This window comes from Oncorhynchus nerka, linkage group LG10, assembly GCF_034236695.1.
Source record: "Oncorhynchus nerka isolate Pitt River linkage group LG10, Oner_Uvic_2.0, whole genome shotgun sequence".
Lineage (NCBI taxonomy): Eukaryota > Metazoa > Chordata > Actinopteri > Salmoniformes > Salmonidae > Oncorhynchus > Oncorhynchus nerka.
This window is the reverse complement of record NC_088405.1, coordinates 98,779,338-98,798,282: the sequence shown is the minus strand read 5'-3', so window position 1 is coordinate 98,798,282 and position 18,945 is coordinate 98,779,338. Positions and strand designations below refer to the sequence as shown.

The window sequence follows — 18,945 nt, the reverse complement described above, 5'->3', positions numbered from 1 at the left end:
TCTCTCCATCCCACCCTCTTCTCTCTCCATCCCTCTCTCTTCTCTCTCCATCCCACCCTCTTCTCTCTCCATCCCACCCTCTTCTCTCTCCATCCCACCCTCTTCTCTCTCCATCCCTCTCTCTTCTCTCTCCATCCCACCCTCTTCTCTCTCCATCCCTCTCTCTTCTCTCTCCATCCCTCTCTCTTCTCTCTCCATCCCTCTCTCTTCTCTCTCCATCCCACCCTCTTCTCTCTCCCACCCTCTTCTCTCTCCATCCCACCCTCTTCTCTCTCCATCCCTCTCTCTTCTCTCTCCATCCCACCCTCTTCTCTCTCCATCCCTCTCTCTTCTCTCTCCATCCCACTCTCTTCTCTCTCCATCCCACCCTCTTCTCTCTCCATCCCACCCTCTTCTCTCTCCATCCCCTTCTCTCTCCATCTCTCTTCTCTCTCCATCCCACCCTCTTCTCTCTCTATCCCTCTCTCGCTCTTCTCTCTCCCACCCTCTTCTCTCTCCATCCCTCTCTCTTCTCTCTCCATCCCTCTCTCTTCTCTCTCCATCCCTCTCTCGCTCTTCTCTCTCCATCCCTCTCTCTTCTCTCTCCATCCCACCCTCTTCTCTCTCTATCCCTCTCTCGCTCTTCTCTCTCCCACCCTCTTCTCTCTCCATCCCTCTCTCTTCTCTCTCCATCCCTCTCTCTTCTCTCTCCATCCCTCTCTCTCTCTTCTCTCTCTCTCTCCATCCCTCTCTCTTCTCTCTCCATCCCGTTCTCTTCTCTCTCCATCCCTCTCTCTTCTCTCTCCATCCCTCTCTCTTCTCTCTCCATCCCTCTCTCGCTCTTCTCTCTCCATCCCTCTCTCGCTCTTCTCTCTCCATCCCTCTCTCTTCTCTCTCCATCCCACCCTCTTCTCTCTCCATCCCACCCTCTTCTCTCTCCATCCCACCCTCTTCTCTCTCCATCCCACCCTCTTCTCTCTCCATCCCACCCTCTTCTCTCTCCATCCCACCCTCTTCTCTCTCTCCCACCCTCTTCTCTCTCCATCCCTCTCTCTTCTCTCTCCCATCCCTCTCTCTTCTCTCTCCATCCCACCCTCTTCTCTCTCTCCCTCTCTCTTCTCTCTCATCCCTCTCTCTTCTCTCTCCATCCCACCCTCTTCTCTCTCCATCCCACCCTCTTCTCTCTCCATCCCACCCTCTTCTCTCTCCATCCCACCCTCTTCTCTCTCCATCCCTCTCTCTTCTCTCTCCATCCCTCTCTCTTCTCTCTCCATCCCACCCTCTTCTCTCTCCATCCCACCCTCTTCTCTCTCCATCCCACCCTCTTCTCTCTCTCATCCCACCCTCTTCTCTCTCCATCCCTCTCTCTTCTCTCTCCATCCCTCTCTCTTCTCTCTCCATCCCTCTCTCTTCTCTCTCCATCCCACCCTCTTCTCTCTCCATCCCACCCTCTTCTCTCTCCATCCCACCCTCTTCTCTCTCCATCCCACCCTCTTCTCTCTCTATCCCTCTCTCCCTCTTCTCTCTCCATCCCTCTCTCTTCTCTCTCCATCCCTCTCTCTTCTCTCTCCATCCCTCTCTCTTCTCTCTCCATCCCACCCTCTTCTCTCTCCATCCCACCCTCTTCTCTCTCCATCCCACCCTCTTCTCTCTCCATCCCACCCTCTTCTCTCTCCATCCCACCCTCTTCTCTCTCCATCCCTCTCTCTTCTCTCTCCATCCCACCCTCTTCTCTCTCCATCCCACCCTCTTCTCTCTCCATCCCACCCTCTTCTCTCTCTATCCCTCTCTCCCTCTTCTCTCTCCATCCCTCTCTCTTCTCTCTCCATCCCACCCTCTTCTCTCTCCATCCCACCCTCTTCTCTCTCCATCCCACCCTCTTCTCTCTCCATCCCACCCTCTTCTCTCTCCATCCCACCCTCTTCTCTCTCCATCCCTCCCTCTTCTCTCTCCATCCCACCCTCTTCTCTCTCCATCCCACCCTCTTCTCTCTCCATCCCACCCTCTTCTCTCTCCATCCCACCCTCTTCTCTCTCCATCCCACCCTCTTCTCTCTCCATCCCACCCTCTTCTCTCTCCATCCCACCCTCTTCTCTCTCCATCCCTCCCTCTTCTCTCTCCATCCCACCCTCTTCTCTCTCCATCCCTCCCTCTTCTCTCTCCATCCCTCCCTCTTCTCTCTCCATCCCTCCCTCTTCTCTCTCCATCCCACCCTCTTCTCTCTCCATCCCTCCCTCTTCTCTCTCCATCCCTCCCTCTTCTCTCTCCATCCCACCCTCTTCTCTCTCCATCCCACCCTCTTCTCTCTCCATCCCACCCTCTTCTCTCTCCATCCCACCCTCTTCTCTCTCCCCACCCTCTTCTCTCTCCATCCCACCCTCTTCTCTCTCCATCCCACCCTCTTCTCTCTCTCTCCCACCCTCTTCTCTCTCCATCCCACCCTCTTCTCTCTCCATCCCTCTCTCTTCTCTCTCCATCCCACCCTCTTCTCTCTCCATCCCACCCTCTTCTCTCTCCATCCCACCCTCTTCTCTCTCCATCCCACCCTCTTCTCTCTCCATCCCACCCTCTTCTCTCTCCATCCCACCCTCTTCTCTCTCCATCCCACCCTCTTCTCTCTCCATCCCTCTCTCTTCTCTCTCCATCCCACCCTCTTCTCTCTCCATCCCACCCTCTTCTCTCTCCATCCCTCTCTCTTCTCTCTCCATCCCACCCTCTTCTCTCTCCATCCCACCCTCTTCTCTCTCCATCCCTCTCTCTTCTCTCTCCATCCCACCCTCTTCTCTCTCCACCCTCTTCTCTCTCCATCCCACCCTCTTCTCTCTCCATCCCACCCTCTTCTCTCTCCATCCCACCTCTTCTCTCTCCCACCCTCTTCTCTCTCCATCCCACCCTCTTCTCTCTCCATCCCACCCTCTTCTCTCTCCCACCCTCTTCTCTCTCCATCCCACCCTCTTCTCTCTCCATCCCACCCTCTTCTCTCTCCATCCCACCCTCTTCTCTCTCCATCCCACCCTCTTCTCTCTCCATCCCACCCTCTTCTCTCTCCATCCCACCCTCTTCTCTCTCCCACCCTCTTCTCTCTCCATCCCACCCTCTTCTCTCTCCATCCCACCCTCTTCTCTCTCCATCCCACCCTCTTCTCTCTCCATCCCGTTCTCTTCTCTCTCCATCCCTCTCTCTTCTCTCTCCATCCCACCCTCTTCTCTCTCCATCCCACCCTCTTCTCTCTCCATCCCTCTCTCTTCTCTCTCCATCCCACCCTCTTCTCTCTCCATCCCACCCTCTTCTCTCTCCATCCCTCTCTCTTCTCTCTCCATCCCACCCTCTTCTCTCTCCATCCCTCTCTCTTCTCTCTCCATCCCTCTCTCTTCTCTCTCCATCCCACCCTCTTCTCTCTCCCACCCTCTTCTCTCTCCATCCCACCCTCTTCTCTCTCCATCCCGTTTTCTTCTCTCTCCATCCCACCCTCTTCTCTCTCTATCCCTCTCTCGCTCTTCTCTCTCCCACCCTCTTCTCTCTCCATCCCTCTCTCTTCTCTCTCCATCCCTCTCTCTTCTCTCTCCATCCCTCTCGCTCTTCTCTCTCCATCCCTCTCTCTTCTCTCTCCATCCCTCTCTCTTCTCTCTCCATCCCACCCTCTTCTCTCTCTATCCCTCTCTCGCTCTTCTCTCTCCCACCCTCTTCTCTCTCCATCCCTCTCTCTTCTCTCTCCATCCCTCTCTCTTCTCTCTCCATCCCTCTCTCGCTCTTCTCTCTCCATCCCTCTCTCTTCTCTCTCCATCCCGTTCTCTTCTCTCTCCATCCCTCTCTCTTCTCTCTCCATCCCTCTCTCTTCTCTCTCCATCCCTCTCTCGCTCTTCTCTCTCCATCCCTCTCTCGCTCTTCTCTCTCCCACCCTCTTCTCTCTCCATCTCTCTCCCATCCTTCTCTCTCTCTTCTCTCTCCATCCCTCTCTCTTCTCTCTCTATCCTGCTCTCTCTTCTCTCTCCATCCCTCTCTCTTCTCTCTCTATCCCGCTCTCTCTTCTCTCTCCATTCCTCTCTCTTCTCTCTCCCATCCTCTTCTCTCTCCATCTCTCTCCCATCCCTCTCTTTTCTCACTCTATCCCGCTCTCTCTTCTCTCTCCATTCCTCTCTCTTCTCTCTCCCACCCTCTTCTCTCTCCATCTCTCTCCCATCCTTCTCTCTCTTCTCTCTCCATCCTGCTCTCTCTTCTCTCTCCATCCATCTCTCGCTCTTCTCTCTCCCACCCTCTTCTCTCTCCCACCCTCTTCTCTCTCCATCTCTCTCCCATCCTTCTCTCTCTCTTCTCTCTCCATCCCGCTCTCTCTTCTCTCTCCATCCCTCTCTCTTCTCTCTCCCACCCTCTTCTCTTTCCATCTCTCTCCCATCCTTCTCTCTCTTCTCTCTCCATCCCGCTCTCTCTTCTCTCTCCATCACTCTCTCTTCTCTCTCCCACCCTCTTCTCTCTCCCACCCTCTTCTCTCTCCATCTCTCTCCCATCCTTCTCTCTCTCTTCTCTCCTCCCCTAATTATTTCTGTGTAGGGCAGGCTGGTCTGAAAGCACACTGTGTCCTGACTAGTTAACCTGTTATTATTAGCCTGTGTGAGGGACTGTCAAGGTTGAGGCTCAGCTGTATGGCACTCTGTGCGTGTGTGTGTGTGTGTGTGTGTGTGTGTGTGTGTGTGAGAGAGAAGAGCGATGAGGAGAGATGGAATCTATCTGATAGGAACGAGGGAAGACTGACAAGAGTAATAGGACAAATGAGCATATTAAAGAGGGGATGAGGAATAGTGGAAGAATGGATGACTGGTTTCTGTCAGAGAGGAGAGAGGGGAAGGGCAGATGAGAGGAGAGAGGGGAAGGGCAGATGAGAGGGGAAGGGCAGATGAGAGGAGAGAGGGGAAGGGCAGATGAGAGGAGAGAGGTGAAGGGAGGATGAGAGGAGAGAGGGGAAGGGCAGATGAGATGAGAGAGGGGAAGGGCAGATGAGATGAGAAGGGGAAGGAGAGATGAGAGGGGAAGGGCAGATGAGAGGAGGGCAGATGAGGGGAAGGGCAGATGAGAGGAGAGAGGGAAGGGCAGATGAGAGGGGAAGGGCAGATGAGATGAGAGAGGGGAAGGAGGGAAGGCAGATGAGATGAGAGGGGGAAGGGCAGATGAGAGGGGAAGGGCAGATGAGATGAGAGAGGGGAAGGGAGAGATGAGTGGGGAAGGGCAGATGAGAGGAGAGAGGGGGAAGGGCAGATGAGAGGAGAGAGGGGAAGGGCAGATGAGAGGAGAGAGGGGAAGGGCAGATGAGATGAGAGAGGGGAAGGATAGATGAGATGAGAGAGGGGAAGGGCAGATGAGAGGAGAGAGGGGAAGGGCAGATGAGATGAGAGAGGGGAAGGGCAGATGAGAGGGGAAGGGCAGATGAGAGGAGAGAGGGGAAGGGCAGATGAGATGAGAGAGGGGAAGGGCAGATGAGAGGGGAAGGGCAGATGAGAGGAGAGAGGGGAAGGGCAGATGAGAGGAGAGGAGAGAGGGAAGGGCAGATGAGATGAGAGAGGAATCTCAGATGAGAGGGGAAGGGCAGATGAATGAGAGAGGAAAGGAAGGGCAGATGAGAGGGGAAGGGCAGATGAGAGGGGAAGGGCAGATGAGAGGAGAGAGGGGAAGGGCAGATGATAGGGGAAGGGCAGATGAGAGGAGAGAGGGGAAGGGCAGATGAGAGGAGAGGAGGGGAAGGGCCTTGTTAAAAGTTAATTAGGTAGCGCCTTAGGTAGCGATTACAGCTGTGAGTCTCTAAGAGTTTTCCACACTTGGATTGTGCAACATTTTCCCATTATAATTATTATTTTTAATTCTTCAAGCTCTGTCAAATTGGTTGTTGATCATTGCTATGCAACAATTTTCAGGTCTTGCCATAGATTAAAGTAGATTTAAGTAAAAACGCTAACTTGGCCAATCATGAACATTCACTGTTTTCTTGGTAAGCATCTCCAGTGTAGATGTGGCCTTGTGTTTTAGGTTATTGTCCTGTTGAAAGGTGAATTAATCTCCCAGTGTTTGGTCGAAAGCAGACTGAACCAAGTTTTCCTCCAGGTTTTGCTCCATTCTGTATCTTTTTATCCTCAAAACTCCCCCCCCCCCCCTTCCTTAACAATTACAAACATACCCATAACATGATGCAGCCACCGCTATGATTGAAAATATGGAGTGTGGCACTCAGTGATGTGTTGTGTTGAATTTGCCCCAAATATAACAAGTTATATAATTACATTACAGTACATCACAGTACATTACATCACAATACATCACAGTACATTACATCACAGTACATTACATCACAATACATTAAATTACACAAGGGTGTAGTGTAACAACTGGTGCTACAGTCCAAGAGCAGCATACCTTCTTCTGAAAGGGTGTGGAGCAGTGGTATGGCTTCTCTCTGTGCATCTTTAATGAGTTGCCTATACAGAGCAGTGGTATGGCTTCTCTCTGTGCATTGTTAATGAGTTGCCTATATAGAGAGCAGTGGTATGGCCTCTCTCTGTGCATCGTTAATGAGTTGCCTATACAGAGCAGTGGTATGGCTTCTCTCTGTGCATCGTTAATGAGTTGCCTATACAGAGCAGTGGTATGGCTTCTCTCTGTGCATTGTTAATGAGTTGCCTATATAGAGAGCAGTGGTATGGCCTCTCTCTGTGCATTGCCAATGAGTTGCCTATATAGAGAGCAGTGGTATGGCTTCTCTCTGTGCATTGTCAATGAGTTGCCTATACAGAGCAGTGGTATGACTTCTCTCTGTGCATTGTTAATGAGTTGCCTATATAGAGAGCAGTGGTATGGCTTCTCTCTGTGCATTGCCAATGAGTTGCCTATATATAGAGCAGTGGTATGACTTCTCTCTGTGCATTGTTAATGAGTTGCCTATATAGAGAGCAGTGGTATGACTTCTCTCTGTGCATTGTTAATGAGTTGCCTATATAGAGAGCAGTGGTATGACTTCTCTCTGTGCATTGTTAATGAGTTGCCTATACAGAGAGCAGTGGTATGACTTCTCTATGTGCATTGTTAATGAGTTGCCTATATAGAGAGCAGTGGTATGGCTTCTCTATGTGCATTGTTAATGAGTTGCCTATATAGAGAGCAGTGGTATGGCTTCTCTATGTGCATTGTTAATGGGTTGCCTATACAGAGAGCAGTGGTATGACTTCTCTCTGTGCATTGTTAATTACATTTACATTACATTTACATTTAAGTCATTTAGCAGACGCTCTTATCCAGAGCGACTTACAAATTGGTGCTTTCACCTTATGACATCCAGTGGAACAGCCACTTTACAATAGTGCATCTAGGTCTTTTAAGGGGGCGGGGGGGTGAGAAGGATTACTTTATCCTATCCTAGGTATTCCTTAAAGAGGTGGGGTTTCAGGTGTCTCCGGAAGGTGGTGATTGACTCCGCTGTCCTGGCGTCGTGAGGGAGTTTGTTCCACCATTGGGGGGCCAGAGCAGCGAACAGTTTTGACTGGGCTGAGCGGGAACTGTACTTCCTCAGTGGTAGGGAGGCGAGCAGGCCAGAGGTGGATGAACGCAGTGCCCTTGTTTGGGTGTAGGGCCTGATCAGAGCCTGGAGGTACTGAGGTGCCGTTCCCCTCACAGCTCCGTAGGCAAGCACCATGGTCTTGTAGCGGATGCGAGCTTCAACTGGAAGCCAGTGGAGAGAGCGGAGGAGCGGGGTGACGTGAGAGAACTTGGGAAGGTTGAACACCAGACGGGCTGCGGCGTTCTGGATGAGTTGTAGGGGTTTAATGGCACAGGCAGGGAGCCCAGCCAACAGCGAGTTGCAGTAATCCAGACGTGATCCGTCATCCACACTGATATGTCTGCCAGACATGCAGAGATGCGATTCGCCACCTGGTCATCAGAAGGGGGAAAGGAGAAGATTAATTGTGTGTCGTCTGCATAGCAATGATAGGAGAGACCATGTGAGGTTATGACAGAGCCAAGTGACTTGGTGTATAGCGAGAATAGGAGAGGGCCTAGAACAGAGCCCTGGGGGACACCAGTGGTGAGAGCACGTGGTGTGGAGACGGATTCTCGCCACGCCACCTGGTAGGAGCGACCTGTCAGGTAGGACGCAATCCAAGCGTGGGCCGCGCCGGAGATGCCCAACTCGGAGAGGGTGGAGAGGAGGATCTGATGGTTCACAGTATCGAAGGCAGCCGATAGGTCTAGAAGGATGAGAGCAGAGGAGAGAGAGTTAGCTTTAGCAGTGCGGAGCGCCTCCGTGATACAGAGAAGAGCAGTCTCAGTTGAATGACTAGTCTTGAAACCTGACTGATTAGGATCAAGAAGGTCATTCTGAGAGAGATAGCGGGAGAGCTGTCCAAGGACGGCACGTTCAACAGTTTTGGAGAGAAAAGAAAGAAGGGATACTGGTCTGTAGTTGTTGACATCGGAGGGATCGAGTGTAGGTTTTTTCAGAAGGGGTGCAACTCTCGCTCTCTTGAAGACGGAAGGGACGTAGCCAGCGGTCAGGGATGAGTTGATGAGCGAGGTGAGGTAAGGGAGAAGGTCTCCGGAAATGGTCTGGAGAAGAGAGGAGGGGATAGGGTCAAGCGGGCAGGTTGTTGGGCGGCCGGCCGTCACAAGACGCGAGATTTCATCTGGAGAGAGAGGGGAGAAAGAGGTCAGAGCACAGGGTAGGGCAGTGTGAGCAGAACCAGCAGTGTCGTTTGACTTAGCAAACGAGGATCGGATGTCGTCGACCTTCTTTTCAAAATGGTTGACGAAGTCATCTGCAGAGAGGGAGGAGGGGGGAGGGGGAGGAGGATTCAGGAGGGAGGAGAAGGTTGCAAAGAGCTTCCTAGGGTTAGAGGCAGATGCTTGGAATTTAGAGTGGTAGAAAGTGGCTTTAGCAGCAGAGAGAGAAGTGGAAAATGTAGAGAGGAGGGAGTGAATGGATGTCAGGTCCGCAGGGAGGCGAGTTTTCCTCCATTTCCGCTCGGCTGCCCGGAGCCCTGTTCTGTGAGCTCGCAATGAGTCGTCGAGCCACGGAGCGGGAGGGGAGGACCGAGCCGGCCTGGAGGATAGGGGACATAGAGAGTCAAAGGATGCAGAAAGGGAGGAGAGGAGGGTTGAGGAGGCAGAATCAGGAGATAGGTTGGAGAAGGTTTGAGCAGAGGGAAGAGATGATAGGATGGAAGAGGAGAGAGTAGCGGGGGAGAGTGAGCGAAGGTTGGGACGGCGCGATACCATCCGAGTAGGGGCAGTGTGGGAAGTGTTGGATGAGAGCGAGAGGGAAAAGGATACAAGGTAGTGGTCGGAGACTTGGAGGGGAGTTGCAATGAGGTTAGTGGAAGAACAGCATCTAGTAAAGATGAGGTCGAGCGTATTTCCTGCCTTGTGAGTAGGGGGAAGGTGAGAGGGTGAGGTCAAAAGAGGAGAGGAGTGGAAAGAAGGAGGCAGAGAGGAATGAGTCAAAGGTAGACGTGGGGAGGTTAAAGTCGCCCAGAACTGTGAGAGGTGAGCCGTCCTCAGGAAAGGAGCTTATCAAGGCATCAAGCTCATTGATGAACTCTCCGAGGGAACCTGGAGGGCGATAAATGATAAGGATGTTAAGCTTGAAAGGGCTGGTAACTGTGACAGCATGGAATTCAAAGGAGGCGATAGACAGATGGGTAAGGGGAGAAAGAGAGAATGACCACTTGGGAGAGATGAGGATCCCGGTGCCACCACCCCGCTGACCAGAAGCTCTCGGGGTGTGCGAGAACACGTGGGCAGACGAAGAGAGAGCAGTAGGAGTAGCAGTGTTGTCTGTGGTGATCCATGTTTCCGTCAGTGCCAAGAAGTCGAGGGACTGGAGGGAGGCATAGGCTGAGATGAACTCTGCCTTGTTGGCCGCAGATCGGCAGTTCCAGAGGCTACCGGAGACCTGGAACTCCACGTGGGTCGTGCGCGCTGGGACCACCAGATTAGGTGGCCGCGGCCACGCGGTGTGGGAGCATTTGTATGGTCTGTGCAGAGAGGAGAGAACAGGGATAGACAGACACATAGTTGACAGGCTACACAAGAGGCTACGCTAATGCAAAGGAGATTGGAATGACAAGTGGACTACACGTCTCGAGTGTTCAGAAAGTTAAGCTTACGTAGCAAGAATCTTATTGACTAAAATGATTAAAATGATACAGTACTGCTGAAGTAGGCTAGCTGGCAGAGGCTGCGTTGTTGACTATGTAGGCTAGCTGGCAGTGTCTGCGTTGTTGACACTACACTAATCAAGTCGTTCCGTTGAGTGTAATAGTTTCTACTGTGCTACTCTGCTGCTATTCGGGGCTAGCTGGCTAGCTAGCAGTGTTGATTACGTTACGTTGCGTTAAAAGAACGACAATAGCTGGCTAGCTAACCTAGGAAATCGCTCAAGACTACACAATTATCTTTGATACAAAGACGGCTATGTAGCTAGCTATGTAGCTAGCTACGATCAAACAAATCAAGCCGTTGTACTGTAATGAAATGAAATGAAAAATGTGATACTACCTGTGGAGCGAAGCGAAATGCGACCGGATTGTTGAGTGCGGAAGTTCTGTTCGGAAGACGTTGGCTAGCTGTTGGCTAGCTAGCAGTGTCTCCTACGTTAAGGACGACAAATAGCTGGCTAGCTAACCTCGGTGAATTAAGATAATCACTCTAAAACTACACACTCTAAACTACACAATTATCTTGGATACGAAGACAGCAAAGACAACTATGTAGCTAGCTAACACTACACTAATCAAGTCGTTCAGTTGAGTGTAATAGTTGTGCTGCTAATCGGTAGACGGTGGACTAGCTAACGGTGGACGTTATGACGAAATACGATAATTATGCAATTATCTATGATACAAAGACGGCTATGTAGCTAGCTAAGAAGAAATTGCTAAGATTAGACAAATCAAACCGTTGCTAATCGGTAGACGGTGGACTAGCTAACGGTGGACGTTAGCTAGCTGGCTAGCTGCAGGGCAGTGTAGACTGCGTTAGGACGACGAAATACGATAATTACGCAATTATCTATCAAATCAAACCGTTGTACTATAATGAAATGTAATGAAATGTAATACTACCTGCGGACCGAGTGCAGATGCGACCGCTCGCTCCAACAATTAATTAATCAATTAACAATACAAACCTACATTTTCCATGAACTAAACATACTAAAGGATATACATTGCAACACGGTTTTAAACAATATCACAACATAACATTTACAACATTACATCACTACTGACAATATCTTTCAATATGCCCATATGCATTAATGAGCCATTTGGGACAGGCACTATAAAGCCAACCCAATTCCCTTAGCTCGGGTCCTTTTCCAGCATACCCGGAAGCTACAGAGATGGAGAGAGAGGAACAGAACAAACAAACAATGCGCTCATCCACAACATTGATAAGTATAATAATTATTGTATCTCTCAAATATGAACATTGACAAGTGTGAAATGCATGCACCAAGACAGAAGTTAATTTGTGTGTCGACCCACATTGTTAACTTATGGTATAATGGCGCAGGGAGGAGTGATGAATATGTGTGTGCGTTAAAGAACCAAATGCTGCCCGCGGCCAGTGACGAACTTCTACGTCACAGACCGATTAATCGGAATGGCCGATTAATTACAATCGGAAATGGGGTTTTTTGGGCGCTGATTTTGACGATTGCATTTTTTAAAAACATTTTTTTATACCTTTATTTAACTAGGCAAGTCAGTTAAGAACAAATTATTATTGTCAATTACAGCCTAGGAACGGTGGCTTAACTGCCTTCTTCAGGGGCAGAACGACAGATTTTCACCTTGTCATCTCGGGGGATCCAATCTTGCAACCTTACAGTTAACTAGTCCAACACTCTAACCACCTGCCTCTCATTGCACTCCACGAGGAGCCTGCCTGTTACGCGAATGCAGTAGAAGCCAAGGTAAGTTGCTAGCTAGCATTAAACTTATCTTGTAAAAAAGAATCAATCAATCATAATCACTAGTTAACTACACACGGTTGATGATATTACTAGTTTATCTAGTGTGTCCTGTGTTGCATATAATCACTAGTTATAACTACACAGGGTTGATGATATTACTAGTTTATCTAGTGTGTCCTGTGTTGCATATAATCACTAGTTATAACTACACAGGGTTGATGATATTACTAGTTTATCTAGCGTGTCCTGTGTTGCATATAATCACTAGTTATAACTACACATGGTTGATGATATTACTAGTTTATCTAGTGTGTCCTGTGTTGCATATAATCGATGCAATGCAGGGAGATGATTTAACAAAAGCGCATTTGCGAAAAAAGCACAAACGTTGCACGACTGTACCTACCATAAACACCAATGCCTTTCTTAAAATCAATACACAGAAGTATATATTTTTAAACCTGCTTATTTAGTTAAAAGAAATCCAGGTTAGCAGGCAATATTAACCAGGTGAAATTGTGTCATTTCTCTTGTGTTCATTGCATGCAGAGTCAGGGTATATGCAACAGTTTGGGCCGCCTGGCTCATTGCGAACTTATTTGCCAGAATTTATTACGTAATTATGACATAACATTGAATGTTGTGCAATGTAACAAGAATATTTAGACTTATGGTTGCCACCCGTTAGATAAAATACCGAACGGTTCTGTATTTCACTGAAATAATAAACGTTTTGTTTTCGAAATGATAGTTTCCGGATTTTACCATATTAATGACCAAAGGGTCGTATTTCTGTGTGTTATTATGTTATAATTAAGTCTATGATTTGATAGAGCAGTCTGACTGAGCTGTGGTAGACAGCAGCAGGCTCAGAAGCATTCATTCAAACAGCACTTTCGTGCGTTTGCCAGCAGCTCTTCGCAAGCACAGCTCTGTTTATGACTTCAAGCCTATCAGCCTAATGGCTGGTGTAACCGATGTGAAATAGCTAGCTAGTTAGCGGGGTGTGCGTTAATACTGTTTCAAACGCCACTCGCTCTGAGACTTGGAGTAGTTATTCCCCTTGCTCTGCAAGGGCCGCGGCTTTTGTGGAGCGATGGGTAACGCTGCTTCGAGGGTGGCTGTTGTTGATGTGTTCCTGGTTCGAGCCCAGGTAGGGGCGAGGAGAGGGACAGAAGCTATACTGTTACACTGGCAATACTAAAGTGCCTATAAGAACATCCAATAGTCAAAGGTATATGAAATACAAATGGTATAGAGAGAAATAGTCCTATAAATCCTATAATAACTACAACCTAAAACTTCTTACCTGGGAATATTGAAGACTCATGTTAAAAGGAACCACCAGCTTTCATATGTTCTCATGTTCTGAGCAAGGAACTGAAACGTTAGCTTTCTTACATAGCACATATTGCACTTTTACTTTCTTCTCCAACACTTTGTTTTTGCATTATTAAAACCAAATTGAACATGTTTCATTATTTATTTGAGGCTAAATGGATTTTTATTGATGTATTATATTAAGTTAAAATACATGTTCAGTATTACATACAGTATTGTTGTAATTGTCATTATTACAATCGGTATCGGTATTGGCATTGAAAAATCATAATCGGTCAACCTCTAGTGCATTGTTAATGAGTTGCCTATATAGAGAGCAGTGGTATGACTTCTCTCTGTGCATTGTTAATGAGTTGCCTATATAGAGAGCAGTGGTGTGGTCTCTTAATGTGATACGATTATAGAGATGCAGTTGAAGTCAGAAGTTTACACTCAGGTTGGAGTCATTAAAACTCGTTTTTCAACCACTCCACAAATGTCTTGTTGGTTCAGACATCTACTTTGTGCATGACACAAGTCATTCATTCCAACAATTGTTTACAGACAGATTATTTCACTTATAATTCACTGTATCACAATTCCAGTGGGGTCAGAAGTTTACATACACTAAGTTGACTGTGCCTTTAAACAGCTTGGAAAATTCCAGAAAATGATGTCATGGCTTTAGAAGCTTCTGATAGGCTAATACAGTACATTTGAATACAGCTGAGCTTTCCAATGCTATGCTGAAACGCTGAGCCGGTGAGATTAGCCTCATATCTTTTCCTCATGTCTTCAACCCTTCTTATTATGGTTGTCCGATAGTTGTACTCCTTTTATTTTCTTCAAAAATAACATCTTTGTTACTGAAGTCATCATACATTATTTTTAGCTGAAGACCGAAGACACACAAAAAAAAGCACTCTTTCAGTATGTCTGCGTAGCTAAGATCCTCAAGTCAATTTCTCTGCAACAGAGGTCATTCTGTCCACCAGCTGTCCGTTCAGCAAAGAATTATTATTTTGTAGGTCAGGTGGGTGTTTCTCACAGGGTATTACGGTACAGAGTCAATGTGGAGACTATATACAGGGGGTACCGGTACAGAGTCAGTGTGGAGGCTATATACAGGGGGTACCGGTACAGAGTCAGTGTGGAGGCTATATACAGGGTATTACGGTACAGAGTCAATGTGGAGGCTATATACAGGGGGTACCGGTACAGAGTCATTGTGGAGGCTATATACAGGGTGTTACGGTACAGAGTCAGTGTGGAGGCTATATACAGGGTATTACGGTACAGAGTCAATGTGGAGGCTATATACAGGGGGTACCGGTACAGAGTCAGTGTGGAGGCTATATACAGGGTATTACGGTACAGAGTCAATGTGGAGGCTATATACAGGGGGTACCGGTACAGAGTCAGTGTGGAGGCTATATACAGGGGGTACCGGTACAGAGTCATTGTGGAGGCTATATACAGGGGGTACCGGTACAGAGTCAGTGTGGAGGCTATATACAGGGTGTTACGGTACAGAGTCAGTGTGGAGGCTATATACAGGGTATTACGGTACAGAGTCAATGTGGAGGCTATATACAGGGGGTACCGGTACAGAGTCAGTGTGGAGGCTATATACAGGGTATTACGGTACAGAGTCAATGTGGAGGCTATATACAGGGGGTACCGGTACAGAGTCAGTGTGGAGGCTATATACAGGGTATTACGGTACAGAGTCAATGTGGAGGCTATATACAGGGGGTACCGGTACAGAGTCATTGTGGAGGCTATATACAGGGGGTACCGGTACAGAGTCATTGTGGAGGCTATATACAGGGGGTACCGGTACAGAGTCAGTGTGGAGGCTATATACAGGGTGTTACGGTACAGAGTCAGTGTGGAGGCTATATACAGGGTATTACGGTACAGAGTCAATGTGGAGGCTATATAGAGGGTGTTACGGTACAGAGTCAATGTGGAGGCTATATACAGGGTATTACGGTACAGAGTCAATGTGGAGGCTATATACAGGGTATTACGGTACAGAGTCAATGTGGAGGCTATATACTCCCCCTACACCTCCCGCCTTCACCTCCCCCCTCCACCACCCGCCTTCACCTCCCCCAGGATGGGGCTCGAGGTAATGACTGGAGTGGAATGGGTGGAATGGAGGACGGGGCTCGTGGTAATGACTGGAGTGGAATGGGTGGAATGGAGGACGGGGCTCGTGGTAATGACTGGAGTGGAATGGGTGGAATGGAGGACGGGGCTCGTGGTAATGACTGGAGTGGAATGGGTGGAATGGAGGATGGGGCTCGTGGTAATGACTGGAGTGGAATGGAGGACGGGGCTCGTGGTAATGACTGGAGTGGAATGGGTGGAATGGAGGACGGGGCTCGTGGTAATGACTGGAGTGGAATGGGTGGAATGGAGGACGGGGCTCGTAGTAATGACTGGAGTGGAATGGGTGGAATGGAGGACGGGGCTCGTGGTAATGACTGGAGTGGAATGGGTGGAATGGAGGACGGGGCTCGAGGTAATGACTGGAGTGGAATGGGTGGAATGGAGGACGGGGCTCGTGGTAATGACTGGAGTGGAATGGGTGGAATGGAGGACGGGGCTCGAGGTAATGACTGGAGTGGAATGGGTGGAATGGAGGACGGGGCTCGAGGTAATGACTGGAGTGGAATGGGTGGAATGGAGGACGGGGCTCGAGGTAATGACTGGAGTGGAATGGGTGGAATGGAGGACGGGGCTCGAGGTAATGACTGGAGTGGAATGGGTGGAATGGAGGACGGGGCTCGTGGTAATGACTGGAGTGGAATGGGTGGAATGGAGGAAGGGGCTCGAGGTAATGACTGGAGTGGAATGGAGGACGGGGCTCGTGGTAATGACTAGAGTGGAATGGGTGGAATGGAGGACGGGGCTCGTGGTAATGACTGGAGTTGAATGGGTGGAATGGAGGATGGGGCTCGTGGTAATGACTGGAGTGGAATGGGTGGAATGGAGGACGGGGCTCGAGGTAATGACTGGAGTGGAATGGAGGACGGGGCTCGTGGTAATGACTGGAGTGGAATGGGTGGAATGGAGGACGGAGCTCTTGGTAATGACTAGAGTGGAATGGGTGGAATGGAGGACGGGGCTCGTGGTAATGACTGGAGTTGAATGGGTGGAATGGAGGATGGGGCTCGTGGTAATGACTGGAGTGGAATGGGTGGAATGGAGGACGGGGCTCGAGGTAATGACTGGAGTGGAATGGAGGACGGGGCTCGTGGTAATGACTGGAGTGGAATGGGTGGAATGGAGGACGGGGCTCGAGGTAATGACTGGAGTGGAATGGGTGGAATGGAGGACGGGGCTCGTGGTAATGACTGGAGTGGAATGGGTGGAATGGAGGACGGGGCTCGAGGTAATGACTGGAGTGGAATGGGTGGAATGGAGGACGGGGCTCGTGGTAATGACTGGAGTGGAATGGGTGGAATGGAGGACGGGGCTCGTGGTAATGACTGGAGTGGAATGGGTGGAATGGAGGAAGGGGCTCGAGGTAATGACTGGAGTGGAATGGAGGACGGGGCTCGTGGTAATGACTAGAGTGGAATGGGTGGAATGGAGGACGGGGCTCGTGGTAATGACTGGAGTTGAATGGGTGGAATGGAGGATGGGGCTCGTGGTAATGACTGGAGTGGAATGGGTGGAATGGAGGACGGGGCTCGAGGTAATGACTGGAGTGGAATGGAGGACGGGGCTCGTGGTAATGACTGGAGTGGAATGGGTGGAATGGAGGACGGGGCTCGAGGTAATGACTGGAGTGGAATGGGTGGAATGGAGGACGGGGCTCGTGGTAATGACTGGAGTGGAATGGGTGGAATGGAGGACGGGGCTCGAGGTAATGACTGGAGTGGAATGGGTGGAATGGAGGACGGGGCTCGTGGTAATGACTGGAGTGGAATGGGTGGAAGGGTATAAAACATTCACCTCCGTTCCGGTCATTATTATGAGCCTCCGTTCCGGTCATTATTATGAGCCTCCGTTCCGGTCATTATTATAAGCCTCCGTTCCGGTCATTATTATGAGCCTCCGTTCCGGTCACTATTATGAGCCTCCACTCAGCAGTCTCCTGTGATTGACACTGTAAATTATAGTAATGATGGTTTTGGGGTTTAAGAAATAATCACGTACCCTTCAGGTTAGCGAACAGTCTGTATCTCTGAAGGTACATTGCGTATTTAAAAAAATATTTTTTCTACCCTAGTGAACAATACCTTTAAAAAAATAAGAGTTCATAAACACAGCCTGGTTTCCTGTGTGTGTGTGTGTGTGTGTGTGTGTGTGTGTGTGTGTGTGTGTGTGTGTGTGTGTGTGTGTGTGTGTGTGTGTGTGTGTGTGTGTGTGTGGGTGGGTGGGAGTGGGAGTGTGTGTGTGTGTGTGTGTGTGTGTGAGAGAGAGATTGTATTGTTTATAAATTCCTGTAGTGCTATGTGTATACCTGTGTGTGTGTGTGTGTGTGTGAGAGAGAGATAAATTGTGTTGTTTGCACTCTACTGTGTGTGTGTGTGTGTGTGTGTGAGAGAGATACATTGTCTTGTTTGCACTCTACTGTGTGTGTGTGTGTGTGTGTGTGTGTGTGTGTGTGTGTGTGTGTTGCAGGGCTCTCTCAGGCTATGAGCTATAAGCTGATTTGATAACGTGATTTAAAGTGATTTCCCTTCCTCTCCTCTTGTGTGATCATTACGATTTCTTCTCCGCCTGGTCTGTTTGTGTGGCAGCTCCTCACCCCTTCCTCTCCTCTTGTGTGTTTCAGATTAACCTACGTCTCATCCTGGTCAGTGGGAAGACGAAAGAGTTCCTGTTCTCCCCCAACGCCTCGGCCGCAGACATCGCCAAACACGTTTACGACAACTGGCCAATGGGTGAGTGACACCTCACAGCAGTCTTTTTGGGGGCCCTAAATAAGATTTGGTTTAGGGGGGAGACGCCCATCTTGCAGGTGAAACATTTTAGTGTTCCCCCTCTTGGCTGAAGAAGAAAAACAACAACATTTCCTGCCACAACTGGCCAATGGGTGACCCTTACAGAAAAACCACAGGTCATGTGATCACATGTGATCTTAATGTAACAACATGTAAAAGCAACATGTGAAAAAATTATCTCGTGAAATAAATGTGACAAAATGAGGATGCAAAATTTCTACATGTGATACCAGGAAACTACACGTGATACCAGGAAACTACACAGATACCAGGAAACTACACGTGATACCAGGAAACTACTCGTGATACCAGGAAACTACTCGTGATACCAGGAAACTACACGTGATACCAGGAAACTACACGTGATACCAGGAAACTACACAGATACCAGGAAACTACAAATGATACCAGGAAACTACACAGATACCTTGAAACTACACGTGATACCAGGAAACTACACGTGATACCAGGAAACTACTTGTGATACCAGGAAACTACACGTGATACCAGGAAACTACACGTGATACCAGGAAACTACTCGTGACACATTGAAACTACACAGATACCTTGAAACTACACGTGATACCAGGAAACTACACGTGATACCAGGAAACTACTCGTGATACCAGGAAACTACACGTGATACCAGGAAACTACACGTGATACCAGGAAACTACTCGTGACACATTGAAACTACACAGATACCTTGAAACTACACGTGATACCAGG

At 49.1% G+C, this 18,945-nt stretch overlaps 1 protein-coding gene across 1 annotated transcript in view; it reads left to right on the top strand.

The window, feature by feature from the left end:
* Positions 1-18,945, top strand: part of LOC135573811 (ubiquitin-like protein 3) — a 62,333-nt gene that overhangs the window by 20,016 nt on the left and 23,372 nt on the right. The window contains exon 3 of the mRNA XM_065024000.1: positions 18,048-18,156. Within this exon, the coding sequence (XP_064880072.1) occupies positions 18,048-18,156 (109 nt within the window). The remainder of the gene's footprint in view (positions 1-18,047; positions 18,157-18,945) is intronic.